Source organism: Armigeres subalbatus, chromosome 1, assembly GCF_024139115.2.
Source record: "Armigeres subalbatus isolate Guangzhou_Male chromosome 1, GZ_Asu_2, whole genome shotgun sequence".
In the NCBI taxonomy this organism is placed as follows: Eukaryota; Metazoa; Arthropoda; class Insecta; order Diptera; family Culicidae; genus Armigeres; species Armigeres subalbatus.
Window position 1 is genome coordinate 116517505 of NC_085139.1, and position 14928 is coordinate 116532432.

Below are 14928 nucleotides of genomic sequence, written 5' to 3' on the forward strand. Positions count from 1 at the left end.
CTTCAACAATTTCAGACACATCCCCATCAAGCACTACCTCCGGACCAACACTGCTAGGTCTTCCTTTATCTCCACCTGCCATCATGTACTTTGTCTTGGTAGAGTTAATGGTTAAACCTATCCTCGACTCCTAGCAACATTTTTCTCGTCCGCACCATTTCGTTGGCGTCGCTATGCAGTGCCTAACACTTCCTGCGCTGTTGTAGTCACAGGATATTTTCCCACAATCTGTTGACGTCGCCAGTTCCGGAGGCATATCCTGTCCGCTCGTCCAGCTTCTGATGGTACTGTTCAGCAACTCCTTCAACTGACAAGCATTGGATATTGAAACTCATCGTTCTGTTGTTTCGTAAATTCGTGACGCTGGAGAGTCGCGCCCGAATTTTTGCAACTACAAGATAGTGATCCGAATCGATGTTCGGACCTCTGAAGGACCTTACATCTATAGCATCCGAGAAATGTCGTCCGTTGATCAGCACGTGATCTATCTGTGAGCAAGTGTCTCCACTCGGATGTTGCCAGGTGTGTTTGCGGATATTCTTACGTGCGTAGTAGGTACTGCTGATTACCATCCCTCTAGCAGCAGCAAAGGTTACAAGTCGCAGACCATTATCGTTGGTAGCGGAATGAAGACTTTCCGTACCAATGACAGGGAGAAAGAAACTTTATCTTTCGAATTGCGCATTTGCATCCCCGATGACAATCTTTACATCATGTGTTGGGCACTCTCCGTAGGCCTTATAAAAGGCTCTCATAGAACTCATCCTTCACGTCATCAGGCTTATCGTTCGTTGGGGCATAGATGCTGATCAGTCTATAGTTGAAGAATTTGCCCTTCATTCTCAACAACGCCCGGAATTCACGTTCTTCGGTTCTAGGCCACCGTATTTCCTGGATTGCTGCCACACTCACGCCGGCCTCCTGCAGCTCGTGAGGGTTCATTCAAAGTTCTCACGTTCCAAGATCCGACTTTCCAATCGTCCTTTATTCGTTGACGGGTCTGTTGCCGTTGAATCAATCCGTTTGCTCTACTTTTGCCTTTCTTGGTAACTGTAGAATCTTCGGTAGGCTACCTTACCAGGATTGCGCTACCTACATCACATTGAAGGATCTGCCTTCTCGATGCTGACACAATGCAACATGGTGTGCACAGTTTAGTTTAGAGTCCCTTGCTGGCACTCGGACGATGATCAGCCGCCCCTAACATGGGATACAGACGCAGTTGTGAGCCGCTCCTAACATGGAAAACAGACGCTCGATCAGATTTGCACCTCCGGAGATGAGCAAATCCCCCCTTCCCTGTCAGCATACATTTATAGTTCCTACCGGGGTTGGTTACCCGATCTTCCCTAAGGTTGCTCGTATCCCGGCCAGCGCCACGAGAAGGTAGGGTAGAAGGTTGTAGAAGGTTGCTGGGTAAGAGGCTAAGGACTGCGAAATAAGGTCTATTTTATTCTTTCAGGTACGCGAAGTACCAATGGTACGCTTTACCCAGCATTGGCCGTGCCGAGTTTCTTCGGATATTCCTCCAGGAATTTCTCTGGACATTCCGAAGGAATTTGCCTAGATATTATTGCAGGAATTTCTCCAGGAAATCCTCCGGATATCCCTTCAGGAGTTGCTTCAAATATTCCTCCAGGAATTCGTCCGTATATTCCGCCAGAAAGTTTTCCTGGAGAACTATCCAAAGGAACTCCTGGAGGAATATCTGAAGGAATTCTTGGACGAATAACAGAAGAAATATTTGGAGGAATATTCGGAGGAATCCCTGGTGAAATATATAGAAGAATTCCTAGAAGAAAGTTCAGTGGAAGTTCTGGAGGATTATCCGGAAGCATTCCTGGAGGCATGTCGGTAAAAATTTTCGGAGGAATATCCGTATCCGTTTGGACGAATATTTAGACGAAATCATAAAGGAATATCCAGAGGAATGTTTGGAGAAATGTTGGGATGAATTTATGGAGGAATATGCGGAAGAGTTCCTGGGGGAATTTCGTAGGAATATCTGGATGAATATCCGAAGGAACTCCTGGACTTAAGGTCAAATTTGGCTCATGTTGTTCCTCCCCATTCGTCAGTACTTAAGGCGTACCCCAAGGTAGCAATCTTGAACCCATGCTGTTTGCGTTATTTTTCAACGACGTTTGAACAAGAATACCCCACTGCTCCAGATCGCTGTATGCAGATAATCTTAAGATATTCAACACTGTTTACTCCATTGAAGATGTACAACACCTCCAACAGCTTTTAACCAATTTTGAAAACTGGTGCAGCCGCAACAAAATGTTCCTTAGCCTCAATAAGTGTCAGGTAATAACATTCTCACGTAAGCAGATTTCGAGGGTTCTTATCAACTCAATGGCGAAACCCTGCAGAGATTTTTATCCGTAACGGATTTAGGACTTGAGGAGTAATACCCGATTCCAAACATAACTTCATACAACATATGACTTCCATTGTTAGTAAGGCAAATCGTCAACTAGGTTTTGTCACAAAAGTTTGTCAATCATTTCGTGATCCATATTGTTTTCGCTCGCTTTACTGTTCATTGGTTCGTTCAATACTTGAATTCTCGTCTATTGTTTGGTCCCCCTATTATGTTACGTGGAGTCTGCGTGTAGAATCTGTTCAGCGTCGCTTTATTTGTCGTGTATTAACGTATCTTCCGAGGAGTGACCCGATTAAATTACCCGCTCGGTGCTTACTTTTAAATCTGGAAACTCTATCAGCACGACGTGCGAAATCTGAAGCTATTTTCGCTGCAAAGGTTATACTAGGAGAAATTGATGCACCTAATATTTTAAGCAATATTTCGGCTCCCTCTCGTTCCCCCCGTTCTTTCAACACTCTTGCATTGCCTTTTAGGCGTTCAAACTATGGAAAAAGCGATCCTATTTATAAAGTTTGTGAGGCGCTCAACAAGTTTTCCCATCGTTTTGATCATACATGTAATAGTGGTTCGTTCAAAAGAAGAATTGATAGTGTTAGGAATAATAATAGTTAGCGTTACTTTTCATGTTCAATTAGACAGATAAGTGTTCGTTGAATGTACATTGTTGTAATTTTTGTTCAAAAGATGCAGTGTTTTTAACAAGTTCTGCTTGTTTTTCCTGCCAGAACAGATAACAACATCAATAAAGAATAAAGAATAACGAAAAGTTATTTGAGTTTTTCCATTAAAACACATTTTTAAACATGTGAATATTGTAAAATGAATCAAACCGATTTTTAATTATTTTTTTGTTTGAAGAGTCTTATTTGATTTAAGTAAGGTTTTTATTTTCGTAAAACGACTATAACTTTATAAATAAACGAGATAGGTTCATGGGTCTTCAACAAAAAGATGTACCTTTGGAAATTATAATTGTGATTCATACGAAGTAATCCTAAAAAATTCATAATATAAAAATATATTCAAATAAAACCGATTTTCGTAAGGAAAGAAACGTTAGATCGATCCAAGTAGGCTGGTCGATAGAGCGTATTATTGTTTGACGCTACAGGGTTCGTTTGCAAATTACATAACGCCGAAATAGACAATTTTAATACAGATCAAGGACATTATAACTGTCAAACAACGGAATAACGTTGAAATTTTGCATTTCAGTACTTTTAAGGTGGTGTTCGGAAGTGTGAATCGAAGTGTTCGGAATTTGAGACAATTTTTACTATGGGTGTTCGTTATTTGAGACAAATTTCGGCAGAATAAAATCATTCAGTATTGATAGTTCCAATCAATAAAATATAAATATCAAGCGCTTATATGAAAGTTCTATTCTTTCGCTAGCTGATGGAAACTACTGATCTATAACAATATTTGAATGCATGTACCATAAAGACCTCCGAAGTGAAAAATGTATTAAATTCGGAATATGAATCAAAACGGTACTCATGCCCGCCATTGCAAAAAGCTTTTAATTAATAACTGAGGAAATGCTAATAAAATACTAAGTTGAAAAGCAGGCCAAGTTCCAGTTGGAATCCAGAGGCCATTAAAGAAGAAGAAGGAGAAGGGGAAATGTAACTAAACGTTTTATTACTACACTAACAGACCCGACGAACTTTGTTTCGCCTAAAATTGATTTGTTCTCTGATTAGTTCTCGAGTCTATGTTTCATTGGAAATTTCTGTTTCAGTGGTATGAGAGCCCTCCTTGGAGGAAGTGGAAGGGTTTTACCCACCACAAAAAACATATCTTCCCTCCCAAAACCTCCGCATGCCAGATTTAATTCCATTTGCTTGATAAATTCTCGAGTTATGAAGAAATGTGTGTTTCATTTGTATGAGAGCTCTTCTTTCCAAAGGCGGAGGGGTTACAAACCATCTGTTGGAGCCGGACCCGACAATAACCAAACAAAATTGTTATAAGATATTTTCCATTAATTAATATGCCCATACACTACCCCATTTGTTGAACTACATTTCAATTAGTATTGCTTTCATGCGAGAGCGCTGAGAAGAGCGTATATTGAGCAGCGTCCACCGCCTGTGGACTGCTGAGTAGGTAGGAGATACAATATTACAAACTTCTAAATCAGTTCAAAATAACAAACGCATTCAAACGGACGTACGGTCGATCTCAGTGTCGTTATTCCCTCTATCACACATCACGGTCAAGGGAAATTAATTGATCCAAATTACGCTTTCGCGGTGGGAATTTTGGTGGTGTTTTAGTCAAGTGCATCAGTCGGACCTTAGTGAAAAGGTGGACGAGCCAAGGTGGCCTACTTTTGAAGAACCAGTGCGTTTTCCTGGACACAAAGGGCTTGTGGCGACCCAAGCCCCTGGTCAGTACTCCCGCGTGTGTTTTATACCGGACTTAGTGCTTTTCGGTGGCTGCTAAGGCAGCGAAGAAAGTCCTTCGAAATCAGGCATAGTTCGCGCTCGAACATTTTTTGGTCCTTCGAGCCGGATCGAAGGCCAAACCGCGGTCGGAAAGTGCTATAAAGTGCCGGTGAAGAACAAAGTGCTGACCAGACACGCTAGTCAATTGTGTGGCCATTGTACATTGGCAAGCAAGCACCATTGCGCTCGGAGGTTGCTACCAAGGCGGGTACACCTCAGTGATAGTGTGTGGAGAAAAACAAACGATCGCAGTGAAAGTGATATTGCGCGCGCTCGATAGCAACACGTTGTTGGCTAATTGATGAGCCCGTAATCAAAGCGATCGATCAGTAGGCGAAGAAAATTTGTGTGTTTCGTGGAAGAACTTTTCCGCTTGAGAGAGTGTCAAGGCGGACACTACTCTGTTGGTGCAGGAGAAGACATTTTGTGACCATCTTGGGTTCATCTGCGGTCATCAAGCAGGTGATTGAACCCCCAATTGCCATTCTCATCGAAGCCATTTTCAACGCTGGTAAAGCGTTCCTCGTCGATCAAAGCTGTTGTCGGGAAGCTGTTTGCCGGTGTGTGGTGAAGCTAATATCACTACTAGGATTGGAGCGACCATCTGCAACAACAACCCGGTGAGTCAGTTCCAGTTATATGCATGTGGCTTGTGGTAGCAATTAAATTGAAAGATAATTCCAACCAAATTGAATTCAACTTCATTTGGTTGATGAAAGTTGGGTGACTTTTTTCGATTTGTTCAAGTCATTGTGGCAATTGGTGGGAAACGGTACACAATTCAAGTGGAAACCGTTCGCGCCCTTGATTGTGTTGCCGCGTAGGATTGGGTCTGTTCGCGACGGGAAGGAGCAATACGTTCGATTAAAACAACCCTTTCCCGTCGATTTCTTCGTCGCGAAGGCCAATACACCGCGACGGGAAGGATCTGATTCGTTCGATTGTGTGTTCGCCTCGCCGGTTCGGTTTCGCGAAGAAACGAGTAGCTCGCGCCGGGAAGGAGATCCGTTTCGATTTGCTACCGTTTCCGTACGTTTCCCGTGTTTGTGTGCTCGTCGACAATGCCGCCCAAGGAAGAAAAAATCCTCGCGGATAAGGTGGTCCAGCGGCAATCTTTGATCGCTATGCGAAAAGCGGTTGAGAAATTCATCGCTGATTTCGATCCAGTGCGTGACAGGTGCCAAGTGCAAGTGAGAATCGACTCCCTAGACAAAGTGAATACTGCGTTTGCGGAGGTTCAGGATACCATCGAGCGTCTAGATAGCGAAGATCTGGAAGAACATCTTGCCGAAAGAGTAGAGTTCGAGCATCGGTATTGTACCGCAAAAGGATTCCTGCTTTCAAAACTCCCCACCGAAGGTAATCAAGCGCAACTGAACGCCTCGTTTGCTGCTCCGCCTGTCAACTTCCACCTCCGCTTACCGCAGATCGACCTCCCACGTTTTAATGGCGATTTCTCACGTTGGTTGTCATTCCGTGATACATTTTCGTCCATGGTTCACTCCAATGCGGACATACCAACGGTCGCCAAACTGCAATACCTTCTGCAGTCTCTGGAAGGGAACGCAAAAAAGCCCTACGAGTCGGTCGATATCGAAGCCGACAATTACGCTTGCACTTGGGACGCACTCCTCAAGCGATACGACAACCGTCGATTCCTCAAGCGTCAACTTTTCCGGGCACTCTACGATTTGCCAGCAGTGAAGCAGGAGTCTGCTAATCGCATCCACAGCCTGATCGACGATTTTCAGCGCCATGTGAAGGCCCTGAAGAAGCTGAACGAACCTGTGGAGCACTGGGACACACCGCTGGTGAATATTTTGTCGTACAAGCTGGACCCACCCACTTTGCGAGCCTGGGAGGAGAAGACTAGTACGCAGGATGACGTGAAGTACGAGGAGCTGGTAGAATTCCTCTATCAGCGCGTACGAGTGCTGAATTCAGTAGGCTACGAGCACCATCAGCATCCAACGCCGTCGGCAAAGGTGGCCGGAAACATTCTAAAACCCACCAAAATCAAGTTCGCAGCCAACACCGCTGCATCCTCCAATTCCTCCTCACCATGTCTACTGTCTTGTTCCGACAATCACGTCCTACGCAACTGCCCTATCTTCCTCGGGAAGGATGTACGCCTTCGCCGAGAATTCGTCACGTTGAAGCGGTTGTGTTGGAACTGCCTGTGCAGCGGACATCAGTCGAAGAAGTGTACGTCGAAGTTCTCATGTCGTACGTGCCACGAAAGACACCATTCGCTGCTTCACGATCCTGCTTTATCCAAGTCGTCATCGAGTTCAACCGTGTCATCTACTATTCCCGTTCAACAACCGTCTCCGTCCACTAGTGTGGGCACCCGGAGCTCCGCTCCTCCCAATGTCAGCATGGCAGTCCGAACTGCATGCAATACTGTTTTGTTGGAAACGGTTGTCCTCAATGTCGTTGATGATCACGGACACGAGTACCAGGCAAGGGCCTTACTGGACTCGGCTTCAATGTCCAACTTCATTTCAAAGCCACTAGCAAAGCTGCTGTTCAATCCCCGTTCGAAAGTGGACATATCCATAGCAGGGATCGGCCTCTCCACGCACAGTGTGAAAAGTGCAATTACCGCCACTATCCAGTCGAGAACACAGGAGTTTTCGACGAAGCTACAGTTCCTCATTTTAAAAACTCCTTCGGCACAGTTGCCGACCATACCACTCAACATCTCGTCTTGGAACATTCCCAGGGTTGGTCTCGCCGACCCTCAGTTCCATATCCCAGGGAGGATAGACCTCGTTATCGGCAGTGAAGCCTTCTGGGAGATTCATAGTGGTCGGAAGATTCCGTTAGGGGACGGACTTCCATGGTTAACTGAAACACCATTCGGATGGGCTGTCGCTGGCACCGCATCCAGTCAACACAATTGTATTCCTCGGATCTGCAACCTTTCTACGAAAGATGATCCGTTAGAAGCTACGCTTCAGAAGTTCTGGGAAATCGAGGACATCCCTGACGGACCAGCACTATCCGTTGAAGAAGATCGTTGTGAGAAGCACTACGTAGCTACTACCACCCGTGATCCTTCTGGAAGGTATATCGTCGGTCTTCCTCGAACCGACAATCCCGATTTGGTCCTAGGAAGCTCAAGGGATATCGCAGATCGCCGTCTTATGAGTGTCGAGCGGCGTCTCGAACGTGATCCTGCCACCAAGGACGCATACCATCGTTTTATGGACGAATACCTCCAGTTAGGGCATATGAAGAAGCTTGTCGATCCGGTAGATGACGATCAACCGCACTGCTACATACCGCACCACGCCGTCTTCAAAGAGTCAAGCACGACTACAAAGGTTAGGGTCGTTTTCGATGCGTCGTGCAAGACATCCTCCGGATATTCATTAAACGACACACTCTTGGTTGGACCAGTCGTTCAGGAGGATCTGCTCTCCATCGTGCTGCGTTTCCGCATTCACTGCGTCGCTGTTGTCGCCGACGTGGAGAAAATGTATCGGCAGATGCTCCACCCTCCGGAAGACCGTAAATTCCTTCGGATTCGCTTCCGGACTAACTCCAATGATCCTATTTCCACCTATGAGCTGCAGACGGTGACCTACGGCACCGCGTCTGCTCCATACCTTGCAACGAGGACTCTGCAGCAGATTGCACGCGACAATGGGCGCCAGTTTCCAGCTGCAGTATATCCAGTCATTTACGATTTCTACGTCGACGACTTCCTTTCGGGCGCTGATAACGTAGAATCTGCAATTGAAGTAAGGCAACAAGTGACATCGATGCTGAAGACTGCAGGCTTCCCAATCAAGAAATGGGCATCGAATGTTCCGGAAGTTCTTCATGGTGTTCCTTCGGAAGATTTAGCCGTTCAACCGCTGCATGAACTTCAGGACGAGCAGGCAGTTTCAACCCTGGGTCTCGTGTGGGAGCCGAGAACCGACGCACTACGGTTCAAAGTCCAACTACCTCCACCGGCCATAGTCCTGACAAAGCGAAAAGTGATGTCTTACATTGCGCAAATCTTCGATCCACTTGGTCTTGTGGGTCCTACAATTGTGGTGGCCAAACTATTCATGCAGCGTCTATGGGCACTGAAGCATAATGGGGAGGCCTGTGAGTGGGATACAGCACTCCCAACCAAGCTACAGGAGGAGTGGAAGGCGTTTCATAACACTCTACATTTACTTAGTGAAGTTCGTGTCCCACGATTTGTTTCGCTTCCAAACGCCGTCAATCTCCAATTCCACTTCTTCGCCGACGCCTCTCAAGTAGCTAACGGATCATGTTGCTACGTACGAGCAGAAACCAATGGCGGAGTATCTGTTCAGCTACTGACGGCAATATCAAAGGTCGCGCCATTATCCAGTCGACATTCCATCGCCCGGCTGGAACTCTGTGCTGCACGACTATCAACGCAGCTTTTTGAGAAGGTGGTTTTTGCCTTGAAGATGTCACCACCCGCTTATTTTTGGACGGACTCCACTACCGTTCTCCATTGGCTGCGATCTCCTCCAAGCCGTTGGAAGGCTTTCGTAGCGAACCGAGTGTCACAAATCCAACACTCGACCGATGCCAGTCACTGGAAGCACGTATCCGGTCTCGACAACCCCGCTGACGATATTTCACGTGGACTCAGCCCTGTCGACATGCTACAATGCAAGCGCTGGTGGAACGGCCCAATCTGGTTATCACTCGATTCAGATCACTGGCCGAATCTCATTCCCACCGACGAAGAAGCAGAGACTATCACCGAAGAACGCAATGTGTCATACGTTACGATGAGCGTCATACAGAACGAGTTCCATGACAATCTGTTTGCACGTTACTCCAGTTTCTCCAAGCTTCGTCGCGTTACTGCTTTCTGTTTACGATACCTGCAATCCTTGCGAGCACGCGCAGTACTGCGTCGAACGGAAGCAGACAGCTACCACCAACTCAGTATTCGCAAAGATACCGTTTCTCCAGTCTCCACCGACGAATTGCAACGTGCTGAACTTCATCTGTGTCGGCTAGCTCAACAACAGTCGTTTCCTGCAGAGATCTCGCACCTATCGAGCGGCGAACCAGTCATCAAATCATCCGCCATGAAGTGGCTGAAGCCATACATCGACGAAGATCGTATTATTCGCGTCGGTGGCCGGCTGCGGAACGCCACACTCTCCGATTACGTCAAGCATCCTATCGTACTCTCTGCGAAACACCCGCTGTCGACTCTGCTGGCTAGTTTCTTTCACTTGAAGCTACTGCACGCAGGGCCGCAACTCCTGCTAGCCACACTGCGCCAGAAGTTTTGGATTCTTGGCGGCAGAAATTTGTCCAAATCCGTTTTCCACCATTGCCACACTTGCTTTCGTAGCAAGCCCACACTAGTCCAGCAGAGCACAGCAGATCTTCCGGCATCGCGAGTCTCTCCAACTCGTCCGTTCTCCGTCTGTGGAGTCGACTACTGTGGACCATTCCTGTTGAAAGCAACCGTCCGCAATCGTGCTCCAACCAAGGCTTACGTGTCAATTTTCGTTTGCTTCGCCACGAGAGCCGTCCACATCGAGCTTGTTAGCGACCTCACTACAGCTGCTTTCCTGGCAGCCCTCCGTCGTGTGGTTGCTCGAAGAGGAAGAATCGCCGAGCTGCACTCGGACAATGCGACAACGTTCAAGGGTGCGTCACACGCACTCAACCGTATCTACCAGATGCTGAAGGTAGACAACAACGATCGGGATCGGATCTTCAATTGGTGTGCGGAGAACGAGATTCGGTGGAAGTTCATTCCGCCACGTGCACCGCACTTTGGCGGGCTTTGGGAGGCTGCCGTCAAGTCAGCAAAGAAGCACCTCCTGAAAATAGTAGGCAACACTAACATTGCCTATGAACAGATGTTGACTCTACTGGCACAGGTCGAAATGTGCCTCAATTCCCGTCCGCTGACTCCGATGCCAAGTGAACCGTCCGATCTGGAGGTCCTAACTCCAGGACATTTTCTCGTCGGGGCCAACCTTCAAGCGGTACCCGATGCTGATTTTCGAGGGATTCCTGACAACCGTCTGGAAGTTTACGATGTGGTTCAGAAGCATCTTCAGAACATCTGGGCCCGCTGGTACCCGGAGTACCTTCAACAGCTACAGTCACGGGCAACGAAAGGCTGCAATCCCCCGGTCACCGTTGAGGAGGGCCGCATCGTCGTCGTGAAGGAAGACAACATCCCTCCTGCTAGCTGGCCACTCGGGCGTATTATGAAGCTGCACCCGGGCAAAGACGGGGTCGTCCGCGTCGTAACTCTACGCACTGCCCCAGGAAAGGACATCGTTCGTGCCGTAGCCAAGATCGCTCTACTGCCGTCACCGGATCCAAGCATCTGAAACCGTCGTTCCAGGTAGAGCAACCCGCAAGGGAGAACTTGCTCGAAGCGCACCTGCGCTTAGCACAGGTAATTGCAGTTCCATTCCTTTCAAGCCAAGTCGTTCGATCTACCTGGTCTTCTTTTTTGTTCCCGGTCAACTGCGAGGATCTACGGCGGAGCGATCACTGAACTGATGTCTTCAACAACCACAACCATCCAAAACTACACATGAATTCGTCCAACGCTGTATTGTTGGAACCCCTACGTGTTCCAAGGTGGCCGGAATGTTGGAGCCGGACCCGACAATAACCAAACAAAATTGTTATAAGATATTTTCCATTAATTAATATGCCCATACACTACCCCATTTGTTGAACTACATTTCAATTAGTATTGCTTTCATGCGAGAGCGCTGAGAAGAGCGTATATTGAGCAGCGTCCACCGCCTGTGGACTGCTGAATAGGTAGGAGATACAATATTACAAACTTCTAAATCAGTTCAAAATAACAAACGCATTCAAACGGACGTACCGTCGATCTCAGTGTCGTTATTCCTCTATCACACATCACGGTCAAGGGAAATTAATTGATCCAAATTACGCTTTCGCGGTGGGAATTTTGGTGGTGTTTTAGTCAAGTGCATCAGTCGGACCTTAGTGAAAAGGTGGACGAGCCAAGGTGGCCTACTTTTGAAGAACCAGTGCGTTTTCCTGGACACAAAGGGCTTGTGGCGACCCAAGCCCCTGGTCAGTACTCCCGCGTGTGTTTTATACCGGACTTAGTGCTTTTCGGTGGCTGCTAAGGCAGCGAAGAAAGTCCTTCGAAATCAGGCATAGTTCGCGCTCGAACACCATCTTAAGAACCTTTCTCGGCCCAAAAAACCTATGCATACAAATTTTCACGCCGATCGGTTGAGTAGTTTCTGAGTTTATGAGGGTCATACAGACAGAAATTCATTTTGTATATAGAAGTTTCTAGGAGAGATCCACTATGATGCAGTGGTGGAAATAATCGCTTCACGAGTAAGAAAAGAGTGTTATTGGGCCTACCAAAAATGCCACACTCGCACGAACCTACTGCCTGCATTTTTCTGGCGCTTGCTTTGTTCGCGAGTAAGAGCAGAGCAAAAACTAAAAGCTGGGCTGTATTTTGTGCGGAAATAAAAACACGGTCGCGAGTTTTTGTTTCGAATACAATTGATAAATTTGACTTGACATAAACACAATAACAATAAACAATTGTGTTCTTGTTCGAACATCAGTGAAACATAAGTTCCAAGGTTGTTTTATGACTTTTAGCGAATTAACCCGAATGACTCGCGAAGCTTCACGAACATTTTCCGGGGTTCGTATTTTTGTTTTCTCTGCGAGTAGTAGGTAGGCAAGAAAAAGTCAAAACAAATGTTCGTGAGTCTTTTGCATTGCCTACTTCTTGTTTTGTGAGTAAGGTTCGCAGATTCCCACCACTTCTATGATGGTGTTATTGGAGATTATGGCTTTCAGTCTTCTTAAGCTCAAAAACGGGTTTTACGTTTTTATCCGACATTTCGGTTACCTATATTGTACCTTCATCAAGGAGTTAAATAAGTCCCGTTTTATTGTTTACATTTGTTCTTAGCATAGAACATTTTTGTTGCAGCTTTATATACAAACTCCCCCTCTATTGGTCGGTAGGGGCTGAAAGATTTGAATCTATCTGGATACCAGGAATTATAGTGCAGTATTTTTTTGGCGCCACTTCTAATCTGTTTGTATCAAACTGTGTTGTGGTGGCGTTTCAGTCCGACTGTCTGACCGGCACACTGACAGGTTGGATGATTTGTTTGTTGACAGCAAGCTTGTTTTTCAGGAACAATGACGACCGACGGTTAATCAAAGTGTACTCCAAAAAACTTCATCCGAATTTCTTCTCGAATTAGTTTTTTTTTGATAGTCCTTAAGGAAATTTACGTAGGGAATAATATGGTGGAAGTGAATGGAATAATAGCAATATAGTACGTACGAGTGTTACTCATTCATTTCATTTATTTAGTTAGCATCTAAACAGATAACACTGAATCAACAATTTGACGCCACAATACACGGTTCGAGGCCGCATCTCTCCATCCTCGGATACGCCCCACGCTCGCCAAGTCGTTCTGCACCTGGTCTGCCCATCTCGCTCGCTGCGCTCCACGCCGTCTCGTACCTGCCGGATCGGAAGCGAACACCATATTTGCAGGGTTGCTGTCCGGCATTCTTGCAACATGTCCTGCCCATCGTACCCTTCCGGCTTTAGCTACCTTCTGGATACTGGGTTCGCCGTAGAGTTGGGCGAGCTCATGGTTCATTCTTCGCCGCCACACACCGTCTTCTTGCACACCGCCAAAGATGGTCCTAAGCACCCGTCTCTCGAATACTCCGAGTGCTTGCAAGTCCTCCTCGAGCATTGTCCATGTTTCATGTCCGTAGAGGACTACCGGTCTTATTAACGTCTTGTACATGACACATTTGGTGCGGTGACGAATCTTTTTCGACCGCAGTTTCTTCTGGAGCCCGTAGTAGGCCCGACTTCCACAGATGATGCGCCTTCTTATTTCACGACTAACGTTGTTGTCAGCCGTTAGCAAGGATCCGAGGTAGACGAATTCCTCGACCACCTCGAAGGTATCCCCGTCTATCGTAACACTGCTTCCCAGGCGGGCCCTATCGCGCTCGGTTCCGCCCACAAGCATGTACTTTGTCTTTGACGCATTCACCACCAGTCCAACTTTTGTTGCTTCACGTTTCAGGCGGGTGTACAGTTCTGCCACCTTTGCAAATGTTCGGCCGACAATGTCCATGTCATCCGCGAAGCAAATAAATTGACTGGATCTGTTGAAAATCGTACCCCGGCTGTTACACCCGGCTCTCCGCATGACACCTTCTAGCGCAATGTTGAACAACAGGCACGAAAGTCCGTCACCTTGTCTTAGTCCCCGGCGCGATTCGAACGAACTGGAGTGTTCGCCCGAAATCTTCACACAGTTTTGCACACCATCCACCGTTGCTTTGATCAGTCTGGTAAGCTTCCCAGGGAAGCTGTTCTCGTCCATAATTTTCCATAGCTCTACGCGGTCTATACTGTCGTATGCCGCCTTGAAATCAACGAACAGATGGTGCGTTGGGACCTGATATTCACGGCATTTTTGAAGGATTTGCCGTACAGTAAAGATCTGGTCCGTTGTCGAGCGGCCGTCAACGAAGCCGGCTTGATAACTTCCCACGAACTCGTTCACTAATGGTGACAGACGACGGAAGATGATCTGGGATATCACTTTGTAGGCGGCATTAAGGATGGTGATCGCTCGAAAGTTCTCACACTCCAGTTTGTCGCCTTTCTTGTAGATGGGGCATATAACCCCTTCCTTCCACTCCTCCGGTAGCTGTTCGGTTTCCCAGATTCTGACTATCAGTTTGTGCAGGCAAGTGGCCAGCTTTTCCGGGCCCATCTTGATGAGCTCAGCTCCGATACCATCCTTACCAGCTGCTTTATTGGTCTTTAGCTGTTGAATGGCATCCTTAACTTCCCTCAAGGTTGGGGCTGGTTGGCTTCCATCGTCCGCTGAACTGACGTAGTCATCTCCTCCGCTGCCTTGACTTTCACTGCCTGTACTCTCAGCGCCATTTAGATGTTCCTCGTAGTGCTGCTTCCACCTTTCGATCACCACACGTTCGTCCGTCAAGATGCTCCCATCCTTATCCCGGCACATTTCGGCTCGCGGCACGAAGCCTTTG

General features: G+C 47.0%; 2 protein-coding genes across 2 annotated transcripts in view; both read left to right on the forward strand.

Annotated features, from left to right (window-relative positions):
- The window catches only part of LOC134204983 (uncharacterized), a 712198-nt gene that overhangs the window by 582841 nt on the left and 114429 nt on the right, over positions 1–14928 (forward strand). The gene's annotated exons all lie outside the window — the stretch shown is intronic.
- On the forward strand, positions 5907–11192 carry LOC134218260 (uncharacterized). Its single transcript, XM_062697193.1, has one exon. The coding sequence runs from the start codon at positions 5907–5909 to the stop codon at positions 11190–11192; it is 5286 nt and encodes a 1761-aa protein (XP_062553177.1).